Source organism: Phascolarctos cinereus, unplaced genomic scaffold, assembly GCF_003287225.1.
Source record: "Phascolarctos cinereus isolate Bilbo 61053 unplaced genomic scaffold, phaCin_HiC Scaffold_1;HRSCAF=81, whole genome shotgun sequence".
NCBI classification, from domain to species: domain Eukaryota; kingdom Metazoa; phylum Chordata; class Mammalia; order Diprotodontia; family Phascolarctidae; genus Phascolarctos; species Phascolarctos cinereus.
The window spans coordinates 134,140,999-134,153,527 of record NW_027555514.1 but is presented as its reverse complement, the minus strand read 5'-3'; the positions used below and the strand labels follow the sequence as shown (position 1 = coordinate 134,153,527).

The 12,529-nt window shown below is 39.8% G+C and overlaps 1 protein-coding gene across 5 annotated transcripts; it reads right to left on the bottom strand.

Moving 5' to 3' along the window:
* Positions 1-8,188: 8,188 nt before the first annotated feature.
* Positions 8,189-10,334, bottom strand: LOC110207040 (small integral membrane protein 30). Of its 5 annotated transcripts, none has more exons than XM_078154206.1 (3): positions 10,251-10,334; positions 9,776-9,854; positions 8,189-9,125 (listed from the first exon to the last, which is right to left on the bottom strand). In XM_078154206.1, exon 3 carries the CDS (start codon positions 9,077-9,079, stop codon positions 8,894-8,896), a length of 186 nt encoding a protein of 61 aa, XP_078010332.1. In that variant the 5' UTR covers positions 9,080-9,125; positions 9,776-9,854; positions 10,251-10,334; the 3' UTR covers positions 8,189-8,893. The 5 variants fall into 5 exon arrangements, with proteins under 5 accessions (XP_078010332.1, XP_078010328.1, XP_078010330.1 ...); XM_078154202.1 differs by having other exon boundaries at positions 10,174-10,313; XM_078154204.1 differs by having other exon boundaries at positions 8,189-9,098; positions 10,174-10,313.
* Positions 10,335-12,529: the final 2,195 nt, after the last annotated feature.

The window sequence follows — 12,529 nt, the reverse complement described above, 5'->3', positions numbered from 1 at the left end:
GTATATTCCTTTTATACAGAATAAATGCAAAGTATGTCTGTGGAGGATTAATAGCAGCTGGGAAAATAATGAAAGGCCATCTGTAGGTGGTGGTGTTTGAACTGAACTCGGAGGGAAGGGAAGGAGTCTAAGAAGGGGAGAGGACGCAGATGTGTTCTTAAGTAACTGGGCTGGAACTTTCAGGACCATAATGTGCACACCATCAAAAATCATTTATAATGGAGATCATTCATATGGATAAATAAAACACGTGTAAACACATATTAATCACAAAAACTGCATTGCAAAAACAATTTATGAACATTGCCTTATGGGTAACCATTATTTAATCAAACGGTAAAATTCATCAACAGTTCTCAGGCTTCGTGAGTCTCTCTTTGAACCCAGCAGCTCAGCCAGTCATTCAGCTACCACAGCAGCATAAATGTTAGAACTTCTCCAGCCACAGGGACCCAGGGTCCCTTCAGGAATCAAGTCTAAGGCCAACACTTCTCGTCCACTGCCTGACTGTGAGGCTGCCTTCTCTGAGGCAAGAAGCAGGACACATCTTCTCACTAGGATACTCTTCATTGGGAGGTATCCAACCAACAAAACACACCTGGGATTCAACCAACCAAATTAAAATAGTGACGGGGTCTCTAGTGACCATCATTTAACTTGTGATGCAGCTGGGCATGGCAGAGTGTAGAGCAAAGCCCTAGAACATTCCTCCATGATAAGAGGTGGTGTTGCAGTGGATTGAGCATTGGACTTGGAGTCAGGAAGACCTGAGTTTGAATCTTGCTTTAGACACATACTAGCTGTGTCACCATGGGCAGGTCACTAGGCCCTATCAGCCTCAGTTATCTGATCTGTAAAAAGGGAATATTAACTACTTCACTGGGTTGTTGTGAGCATTAAATGAGATAACATAACTACATGTACACACACACCTATATGTTTATACGTAGGAGTATGTATATATATATATATATATATATGTATCTAGATGTGCATACACATATAAATACATACATCTGTCTACATATACATGCATGCATGTACACCTACAGACATACATATGTATGGAGAAAGACAGTTGCTGTTGTTCTTCAGTCATGTCTGACCTCTTGTGAACCCATGGCCTGTACTGTCCATGGGGTTTTCTTGGTAAAGATACTTGGACTGGTTTGCCATTTCCTTCTCCAGTAGATTAAGGAAGGCAAACAGAGGTTAGATGACTTACCCAGGATCACATAGCTAGTGAGTGTCTGAGGCCAGAGTTGAACTCAAGTCTCCTTGACTCAGGCCCACTGCTTTATTCATTGAGCCACCTAGTTGCCGTGTGTGTGTGTGTGTGTCTGTGTATAGATATAGATATATAGCTATAGCTATAGATCAGTCTATCTATCTAGAGACACATACATATGAAAAGCACTTTTAACATTTTAAAGCACTATATAAATATTAGCTATTATTAGTATGGTCTTCTCTTGGGTTCACAAGTTGAATAGAGCTGCTCTCTCAGCTTGCTGCCCTTCCTACATCAATTAGTGTGTGGGCTGTTTTCTCTGGGGTGGGAGTGGTAGGGCTACGGTTTGTTTTTATTCTTCCCTCTCAAGACAATCCGTAATCATACTCGTTCAGCAGAGAAAATGAGCTGCCCCCGCTTCACTCAATTGAAATCCAAAAATGAACCAAATGATGAGACTATAGTTTTCACTGCAGAGGGCTCAGATGAAATCAGTTCCTCATTGCTGCCTGCCGAAAATGTATAATTACAATATTTGTAACACATTAGCCTTCGTTATTTTTGGAAACTGGAAAATGGACATTTCACCTGATTAGGGAAGCTGCTTCTCCTGGAAGGATAGAATTTTAGATCTGGAAGCGATGCTTGAGATAACATAAATTATTTGTTGGGGGTTGGAGGAGGGAAACTGAGGCCCAGGCGGGATGAATGATTTGCTCAAGGTCATATAGCCAGTATTATAGTAGGTGAGTTTTTTCACCTTAAATGAGGTGCCGTCTTGAAAAGCTGTTGGCTAAATAAGTATAATTGTAGTCTTTTACCATAAAACTACTGAGTTTCGTGTAGATATCAAATCTTTACCTTATTAATTTTTATGACAGGATGAAAGGACTGCTCTGACAAATTTAAATCTAGTGTGATCCCATGTTTCCTGTATAGTTCAGTTTTGGTCTTGAAGAGCATATCTGGTTTTAATCTCTTTTGTTAAATAATTTATGTACATTTTTCCTGAGTATAATTACCTTGATTAATACCAAGAAATATGGTATTTATAATCCCAAATGCTTAACAAAGTGCTACATGATTATCACTTAAAAATTTATTAACCCTCTTGTATGTAAAATCCTATAATTTCACCTAGAAAGATGAAGCATTAACTAATATTTTCCACATTCTAATCACCCTTATGTACCACTGGTTAGGAGAAGTGGAAAAAAAATATCCAACTACTATAACCCCAAAATCCAATTTAAAGAGAAATGAAAACCACATGTCATTCTCCTATGTGCATCACACATTCTCCAGGTATCTGCCTTTCACATTTCCATATATAATCTGCATTATCTAATCACTGATTAGATTTTAAAACTGAGTTTACTAAAAATAAAGGGGAAGACTCAATATCACAAGATTATTAATAGAATCATTTACAACATGACTCTCCAACAATTCAGCAATTGCAGTAGTCACCTAGGAAATATGCTCTCTGCAAACACACCATCAACTGGGCCCTGTTCATCCTGAAAAATGATGCCATCCATTCCTGGGATTAGTAAATCAAAAGAGAGACTTTTTTCTTTCCTTTTCCTTCTCTTTCCCTTTTCTTCCTTCCTTCCTCTTCCTTCCTTTCTTCCTTCCTTCCTTCCTTCCTTCCTTCCTTCCTTCCTTTCTTTCTTTGTTTCTTTGTTTCTTTCTTTTTCTCTTTCTTTGTTTCTTTGTTTCTTTGTTTCTTTGTTTCTTTCTTTCTTTCTCCTTTTCTTTCTTTCCTTTCTTCCTTCCTTTCTCTCTCTCTCCCTCCCTCCTCTTTCTTTCTCCTTTTCTTTCTCTTTCTTTCTTTCTTTCTTTCTTTCTTTCTTTCTTTCTTTCTTTCTTTCTTTCTTTCTTTCTTTCTCTTCCTTCCTTCCTTCCTTCCTTCCTTCCTTCCTTCCTTCCTTCCTTCCTTCCTTCCTTCCTTCCTTCCTCTCTTCTCTTTCTTTCTTTCTTTCTTTCTTTCTTTCTCTTTTCTTTCTTTTCTTTCTTTCTTTCTTCTTTCTTTCTTTCTTTCTTTCTTTCTTTCTTTCTTTCTTTCTTTCTTTCTTTCTTTCTTTCTTCCTTTCTTTCTTTCTTTCTTTCTTTCTTTCTTTCTTTCTTTCTTTCTTTCTTTCTTTCTTTCTTTCTTTCTTTCTTTCTTTCTTTCTTTCTTTCCTCCTTTCTAATAGAGAACCAAGTGTAAATAGTTTTTATATGGTCCACATCTTTCTGGGTGATGAGATGAGTTGATGGCAACATTTTTATTCCCCTGGAATTTGAAAGAAATCTTTCATTTTCCAGAATGGGCAAAACAAAATGCCTGTTCTGTCCTCAATGGACCTGAGTAATGGCTTTTAAGTTTTGTTTTGTAACTTTATTAAAGCCTGTGATTACATACCTTTGAAATACTGAAACTGATCTGACTCTCTCCCTTAACCCACTCTTCTCATCTTCTTCCTTCTCTTCCTCCCTCCTTTCCCCTGCCCCTCTTTTTGCAGTCTTAGGCATAAACAGGTAAGTTTGAGAAAGCTTGAGAAAAGCCATACTTCTCGTTTCTTCACAGAAGCAGTTTTCTCATTTCATCTGTTTGCAAAGCCTAAGGCAAAAAAATACAGAAAACAACAAAGAAAATAACCAGGCCTTGAGCCTTGTCCATGGAGGCCTCACAGAAGCTGACAAATGTCAGATTTGAGAAGAAGGGCAGGTGATTACAGAGTTTGTTCTGTGGACATGCTGAGAGTTATATTTAAAATTTAAATACACTACTGTCCTCAGCAAGGATACCCTCCTCCTAAGAAAACACTCTCCCAGTGCATAGGGCCAGATGTTCGGCTCTTCAGGGGAGAGCAGAAAGGGTGATGTTCAAAGAATTCTTTCCTTTTGTGCTATAAGCTGAGATGCTGTAGGAATAACTTGTTGGAACTTGTCAGCAGTGCCAACAAGTGTGAAAGCATGCATTTGGGTATGGGAAGCTATGAGATTTTCTGTGCCAAGCTAATTCTCACACAATAACTTAGACTAAAGCTGTTTTTCAAGGAGTTGATCACTGACGCCCTCGAAGCAGACAGAATAAAACTCCAGGATGTCCCTTATAGCCAGCTTCCAGTTCTCCCACACTCCTTGTTTGTGTATCTCTGGCACTTATTACAGCTTGGCATGTCATAGTTACTTCATAAATACTTTTTCCCATTCATCCATTCCTGCTGTCTACGTTGTGATGGGTTTTCCTCAGCTTAGCTTCTTGTTGTTTGTCCTTTGTTCTAGAAGAGGACCATGACAACAAGAAGGTGATGCTGTGACTTGCAAGTGAATTGGATTTAAGTGAGGCAGGACTGTGCAAAGTCACCAGCCTCACTCTCTCCTCTGAAACCACCTGGGTCCAGTAGCAGGACAGAGATCAAAGCATAAGGAAAAGGATAAAATACGTGTTCTGGGTGGTAGAGGTGGTGAAAGAGAGGAGCTGAGCTGTGTTCTTCAGAAACTGAAAGGTGAATGGAATGGAATGAGGCAAATGATTTTTTTATCTGATATTTCATGTGTCCATGCCTGAACAATAAGCCCGAGGCTAGTCAACAGATAATGAACTCCCTATCATGTGTGCAAGAACGTACTTAAGTTTCCGAAGACAATTTAAAAAAAAGAGATCTAGAAATGCTTTTTACAAAGAACATCTGGAATATGTGTATACACACACACACACACACACACACACACACACACAAACTCATGTGTGTGATATGCTTTCCAAAGGGGATGCCCAAGAAGGGGCTAGGATCCATTTGGATGTGTTAGTTCTGGTATATTTATTAAAGCATCAGTCCCTTTGCAGAAGGCAGTTAGGTGGCACAGTGGATACAGTACTGGGTGTCAAGATGAGTCCTCTCCATGAGTTCAAATCTGGCCTCAGACACTTACAGGATTTGTGATCCTGGGCAAGTCACTTAACCTTATTTGCCTCAGTTTTCTCATCTGTAAAATGAGCTGGAGAAGGAAATGGCAAACCACTCCAGTATGTTTACAAAGAAAACCCCAAACAGGGTCATGGAGAGTCAGCCAGGAATGAACAACAACAACCCTTTGTGGAAAGAAAGCTATGGTATGTACTTTGGAGGAATCTGAAAAAAGTATGATGAGAAGAAGCCTGCCCCTCAAAACCCAATCAGTCATTCAACAGCATTTTATGAAGTCCCTGCTGTTTGATAGGCTCTGTGCTAGGGGCTGGGGATACAAACGCAGAAATGAAAGGTGGAACAGTTCAGAAAGGGGAAAATGTGGTGAGTGAAGAACAGTAAAGTCAATTTGGCTGAACCATATAGAATGTAGGAAAGACAGTAATGTATAAATTCTGGTTGAAGGCCAATTTGCTCCTAGAGGAAACAGGGAGCCTCTGGACTTTATTGAATGCGGAAGAGACAAGGTCAGACTATACTTGAGGAAAATCACTGTGGCAGCAGTGTGAAGGATGGAGTTGGGGAAGGGAGACCAATTAGGAGGTTATTACAACAGTCTCCAGGAAGAAGATGTTGTGTTTTAGGAGTATGGAATCACAGAGTACCTGGAGCAGTCATCCCCTGGGAGACCCAACCTGTGAGTGCTAGTTGATGAGAATAGCCCAGAGATGGTTAGACAACCTGTTTTAAGAAACTTATAGTTAAGTTGGGTTAAATTATTATAACAAAAATAGCATTTACACAGTGCTTTATGGTTTACAAAATGCTTTATAAATATCATCTCATTTTATACTCATGACAACCCTGGGAGGCAGATGCTATTATTTATCACCATTTAAAAGATGAGTAAACTGAAGTAGTCAGGTTAAGTGACCAGCTTAAGGTCACAGCCGGTAAGTACCTGAGGCCATATTTGAACTCAGGTCTTCCTGTCTCTAAGACCAGTGCATTATCCACGGTATCACCTTGAGGCTATGAGCATAAAACTCTAAGAATCATAGGTCAGGGCAGCTTAGGGAACTTGGGTGTTAGTGGATCTGGGGCTGTCATCAGGGTCCATAGGAAGGACCAATGAGGATGGGGCTACCCTATGTGGAGCTTCACCCCTACCATGGTTCTATAATTATCTCCTTCTTCTGGACAGGTATTCTGAAGGGCAGGGCAGGGCAGTTTTATTACCTTCCCAAATCATCTCACCCTCAGGGAATTTGCCTCTTTGGCTCTTTTGGATGTGAGATTAAAGGCATAGGGCATGAAGCAAGTCCATATTCTTCAACTTAATCTCTTTATTGTCACACTACATTATTTTCTGCCATTTCCAATAAATAGCTCCAGGAGGAACATTTCCATTTGTCTCCTCTGGCTCTAACTCTGCTTTCAGTTTAAGTTTATTGGTAACATTTATATGCCAGGCCCAGTGCTAAGTGATTTACAATTATTATCTCATTTGATCCTCACAACAATCATCAGAGGTAGCTATCATCCCCATTTTAGAGAAGAGGAAACTGAGAGGGACAGAGATTAAATGACTTGCTCCCAGTCACACAGTTAGGAAGTCTGAGGCTGAATTTGAACTCAGGTCTTCCTGACTCCAGGCCCAGACACTCTACACATTGTATCATCTAGCTGCTCCCCTTTAAACAAATCATGGGACCACAGGCCTGGAAGAAAGCCTTTCTATCCATCCTCCTTCCTTCATTCAGAGCCATGGGAACCATACTAACACATGGGAGGAATGATCCCATGTCGAAAGCCTTTTAAAGGAGCAGCTCTCACCATCTCCCTCAATATCGTATGCCTTGATACTCCTCTATCTTTAGGGGGAAAAAAAACCAAGAACATAATGTCCCCCCATTTTTCTTAGGCATTTTAAAAGCACAAAAACATATTTTCACTCAAGATAGATCCTTTCAACCCATTGTCTCATTTTGAGTATCATTTTAATAGCATCAGGCAGGGATTAAATGACTGTAATCTTCTGCAGTGTTGAAGGTGTTTTGCTGGATTTCACAGGCTTAATGGATACATTTAGGCTTGCAGGGAAGGGACAACATCTGGCATGCTGCTGGGGTTGCATTGGACAACTGCAGGAAACTCTTCAACAGCCTGCCACGTTTTTTCTTTACTCATTTTAAAAATATATTTTAAATTTAGTTCCAGTAATTCTACTATGCCTAATTACCAATTTTACAGCTGGAAGGGACCTTAGAGATCTAGTCCAACCTTCTTTTTTTTTCCTTAAATGAAGAAAAGGGAGACCTGGGTGGAGAGGTCAGGTGACTTGCCTATAACATAGGAAGCAAATGACAGAACCAAGATCCGAACCCAGATTCCCAGGCTTCAAATGTAGCATCTTTTTGCACTTTAAAAGCTGCACATCCCTCTTCCCCTCTCCCAAAAGGACCATTCGTTGATAAAAAAAAATTAGTGAAAATACAGATAAATTCATTTCCTCTATAACATTTGTAAATATCTACATGCTTTCCTCCCCATCTCCTTTACTAGCAGACCCTTATCACTCTATATTTAGACATCACAGTGTAAAGAATTTAATCATCTTGCTGCCTTGCCTTCATTCAATATAAAGTGAGGGTCCTAATATCACAATGACACAGCTTGGATACTGATGTGTCTCTGAAGTCCTTACTTGCCTTCTCACTGGTCACTCCTAGTGCAGACTCCATTTGCTCAATCACTTTTATACTGCCCAACTTGAACATTCTTTCTAGGCTGCGCCTTTTTGGTTTTTTTTACAATTCCTGGGGACTTTTCCCCATGGCATCTCTCATAATATCTCTAGTCAGTTTCTGCTATGCATTCACCACTTCTTGGTTTAAATTTCTTTCTGATTCTGTCTCCTCCAGGAAGCTTGTTCTGATTAGGTCAGTCAAGATAAGGTTTCTTTTCTCATGGCTAAAATAGAATGAAAACTTAACTCATGGTCTACATTCCTTAAAAATAACAAACCTCCCCAAATAAATGAAATCAAACATAAGTATTCATTTTGTTAGCACAGCAGTCTAATGTTTATTTTAATGTGTTTCACAGAGGTGCTTAGTAGTCAATATAAAACTTTTTTTTAAACATTAAATCTTTCCTTTATTTAAACAGCAAATATGTAGTAACATACATGTTTCTGAATTCCTTATGAAGAAAGAATTTTCTAAACTTCCAAATGCCTACTAGGTGAACTTTTATGTTTAACTGTAGTATTTATCTGGGGCTACAAACTAGACAAATTTTTTTATATAAATACAGAACAAGGATTCTTCAACTCCTCTTTGGATAATATTAGGGTACAGAAGATATCTGACGTCCAACAATTTTAAACAGGTAGTTCCTTTTTCCTATATCTTCGTTACTCCAGAAGTCATGGAATACCACTTAGATTAAATGATAGTTACTTTATTTCTTTCACAGCACCCTTCACCCTATCCTATCAGTCCTTACAAGTTATTGACCAATTTTCACATTGATGAACCATCAGGCTTATACTGAACGTGAATAAAATGACCCCTCCTTCCACTTTCACATAAAGCAGCTTTTACATTTTAAGGCAACATCTTCCAAGGAATAGAAAATAACCATTTGCTTACTATCTGGACCTTGATGTTTAAGAAACTGATTTCTCAGTTTGAAATCTCAAACACAGAGAGGTTTTCAGGTCCATGTCTGACTTGGGAGACCCCATCCCCCACCAAAGTCACATCTGTCCATTTCTCTTTCTGGCATATATCCCCAAACAGGCACAAATGCCTGTAAGGCTCAGAAACATGCCCAACAGAAGTGCTATGCCATCCCCAGCTTCTACTGCTTCAACAACAGGCAGCACACAGAGCAGGGAAAGGAGGACCAGGAACACTTTGGAGATATCGCCAATGGAGGCCATGTTGCCTGGATCTTGAAGGCTGAAGGAAAATAATCAAGGCTAGTATCTACAAAACAAACATGGGGGAAAATGGGGACCATTAAGGCAAAGAGACATGTAGGCATTTCCCCCAAATTGTAAGGCTACTGGGAAAGATGATAGGCTATGCTAAAGTAAAAGAGGTCACTAAAGAGTCTGAGGTAACAGCCAAAGAGAAGTTAAGGGAGGGGTTAAGAAGAGGACAATACTTTCTTAAAATGTTTATAATTTGCCAGGTATTGTGCTAAGCTCTTTAAATTATTATCTCATTTGATCTTCACAACAACCCTGGGAGATAGGTGATATTATTATCCTCATTTTACGGATGAGGAAACTGAGGCAGAGGTCAAGCAACTTGCCCAAGGTCTAACAGCTAGTAAATGTTTCAGTCCCGATTTGAACTGGGCCCAGCACTTTATCCACTGTGCAACCTAGTTGCCCCATTTATGTGTGACACGTTCCTTAACCTTCGTGGGCCTCAGTTTAGTCAACTGTAAAATAAAAGGGTTAAGCTAGATGATCTAGGTAGGTGATCCTTAGATCTTGAAAGCTTAAAAAAAAAGCTGTGCTTTCATGTATACAAATCACACTTCCTCAGAAATCCTTCCATACTCACTGGGGCCAGGAAAAAGAAAAGTTGTAGGGCCTTTTCGACTTCATGAAATAACTAAGACTTACCAAGAGCCGGGCTATGCACCGGGCAACGTGCGGGGCACTCTCCCTTCTGGCTGAAGATCAAGGCTTCCCTTTATGGCACCTATTAGCAGAAAACAGAATTAGACAATTAAATGACTGAGGGCACTCAGTCTGGACTTTGCTTTTGGATGGAAGCTGCAGCTCAAGGTAGAGCTCCGGGTAGGGCGGGGTGGAAACCAGCAGGAAGAAGGAAAAGAAAACCAACCCTACAAATCAGTTTCTCCATCGCCTTCCTCCTCCCTCGTCCCCACCTCGCCCAGCCCAGGAACTAGGGACTTCAAGTCAATGCGGGGCATTCCGACGCCAGGCAAGCCCCGAAATGAACCGAGTACTTCGGCATTCAAGGCTACATTCACGGCTCCCAGGGGGCACAGAGCTACCTTTCCCCGGGAGTACTCGGCGCTGTGGCAGCAGCGACAACAGCTAAGGATCCCTGGGGTCAGGACTCTTATATTACCGGACAGGAAGCAGCCATTACAGGAATCAGGATAAAGAGAAGGCCACCTCTTGGGACTACATTTCCCACAATTCAAGTGGCCTGCAGCTCCCGTGATGCTCGAGACTTTCCCTCACTTCCTCCTTTCCCCTTCCCACCCCTTCCATCCTTCACCCTGAAGGAGCTCCTGAATGGACAGCCATTTACAATTAATTATTTTATTTTCGGGAATAAGGTGACAGCCATTTTGGGGGCTAGCAGGATCAGTTTGCTGTTAAAGGAGAATTAAAATAATCTGATAATTACATGATATTAGATGATGCTTAGAATAATTTGATTTGAAGTCAAGTCAGCAGGCTTTTATTAAACGCCTTCTGTGTGCCAAGCACAGGCTACACTTGAGAGGTAAAAAAGACAGTCCCTGCCCTCAAGGAGCTCACAGTCTAATGGGGGAGACAGCATGCAAACAACAATGTCTTTATACAGAATAAACTGGAAATAAGCAACAGAGGGAAGGCACTGGAATAAAGGACAGAGAAAAGCTTCCTGTAGGAGGTGAGATTTTAGCTGGGACTAAAAGGAAGCCAGGAATGGAATGGAGAGCATTCCAGGCCTGAGGGACGAATGCCTGAGCAGAGATAGGGTGGAGAATTCGAGGTGCCACTGGCTCTGAGTGAGGCTTTAAGGAAGCCTGGTAAAAGGGGTAAGGGTGCAGGTGATGAAAGGGTTTGAATGCCAAGCAGAAGATTTTGATATTTAGTTCTGGAGGTGAAAGAGAGCTGCTCGGGTTTACTGAATTTACTTCAGTAAGCATTTATTAACCTCCTACTATTCGACAGGCACTGTGCTAATCACTGGGGATACAAAAAAGGCAGAAGAAAGAAGGGTTTGTGGGGTGGTGAAGATAATGAATTGAGTTTTGGATATGTTGAGTGTAAGATGTCTATAGGACTTCCATTTCTAGAGGTTGAAGATTGGGGTAATAGATTTGAGAATGATCTGCATAAAGATGATAATTGAATCACTGAGATCTGATTGGATCACCAAGAAACTTTGGCAAGTCTCAGTTTCCTTATCTGTAAAATGAGGAGGTTAAACTTGGTCTCTGAATTCTAAATCTCTGTGATCTTTTCTTTTAGTTGTACCAGTCATCTGGTGCTTGGAGATTATTATTATTGGAGTAGATTCAATTTATATTCCTAGGATTTTTATAGAATCTTGATGTCACCCTTGAGATGTTGGGGGGAAAAATGGGGCATTTCAGATCTACATTATTGTTTTAGGCATTGGAACCTAGGAGCCACACTAGATGAAGTCTGAAGAGTCCTTTCAATTACATTGTTCTATGATTTTTAGTATACTGATGTTATGTTTGTGGAAGAATATTGAAAACCTTTTTAAGTTTCTATAGAAAATATTAAGAACTTACATTTTTCTCAAAAGCTCTTTCTAACACCTTTGGAAAAGCCCCTGGAAAGGAGTATAAAGAAAGGTAGTAAGCAGTTTTAACTGGTTTTGTTCTGGTCCCCCCCCCCCCACCTGGAGTAATGGGTGTGGGACACATCCATCTCCATTGATAAGGATTAAGATATCAGTGGAATGGAGACAGTTATTTTGTTTTATCTTCTGGAGTCGTGGAACTGTTCCAAGAGGAATGGGATCTTGCCTTGATTGATTAATTTTGGAATCTTAACCCAGACTGTATTTTAAGATAACTTTTTCTTGTACAATATTCTTTCATGGTAGAGATCATGGGGAACTATACTAGTTTGTAGATCTTTTTCCAAGCTAGCTTGGATGGTGGATTAATGTTTAATGAAATAAAATTATTTCTCAAAGACTTGAGTTTAAATAGCCGAGTATTGTAGTAGTATTAATATTTTTTCTTCAACATCCAGAATCAGTGATTGATAGATTGCAACAGGAATTACCAGCCTGGTTTTGAAAAACTTCAATTTGTGCCAATTTAATTGGGAGTGTTATGGGTTTAATTTTTTATAAACCATCAACATAAAATTAATTTTATAGAAAGAATCTATGATTTTCTTATTGGAGTCCTCCTCTATTTATCAGCAAATAAAATTTCTAGGAAGTTTTGTTGAATTACATAGAGGTTAAATGACTTCTTTTAGGATCATAAACAAAGTGTCACATGTAAATTTTGAACCCATTCTTCCTGACCCAAAGCTCAGAACTCTATGCACTAAAACACATGCCTCTCAAAAATCAATTTTACTTCATTTCAGTTCTCGTCCTCCTTTTTTATTAGGTCCAGATCAAATTTCATTTTCTCCAGGGAG

What these genes read in the sequence shown, in the direction of transcription:
- LOC110207040 (XM_078154206.1), bottom strand. Translation starts at nt 9,079, where the DNA reads ATGGCCTCCATTGGCGATATCTCCAAAGTGTTCCTGGTCCTCCTTTCC.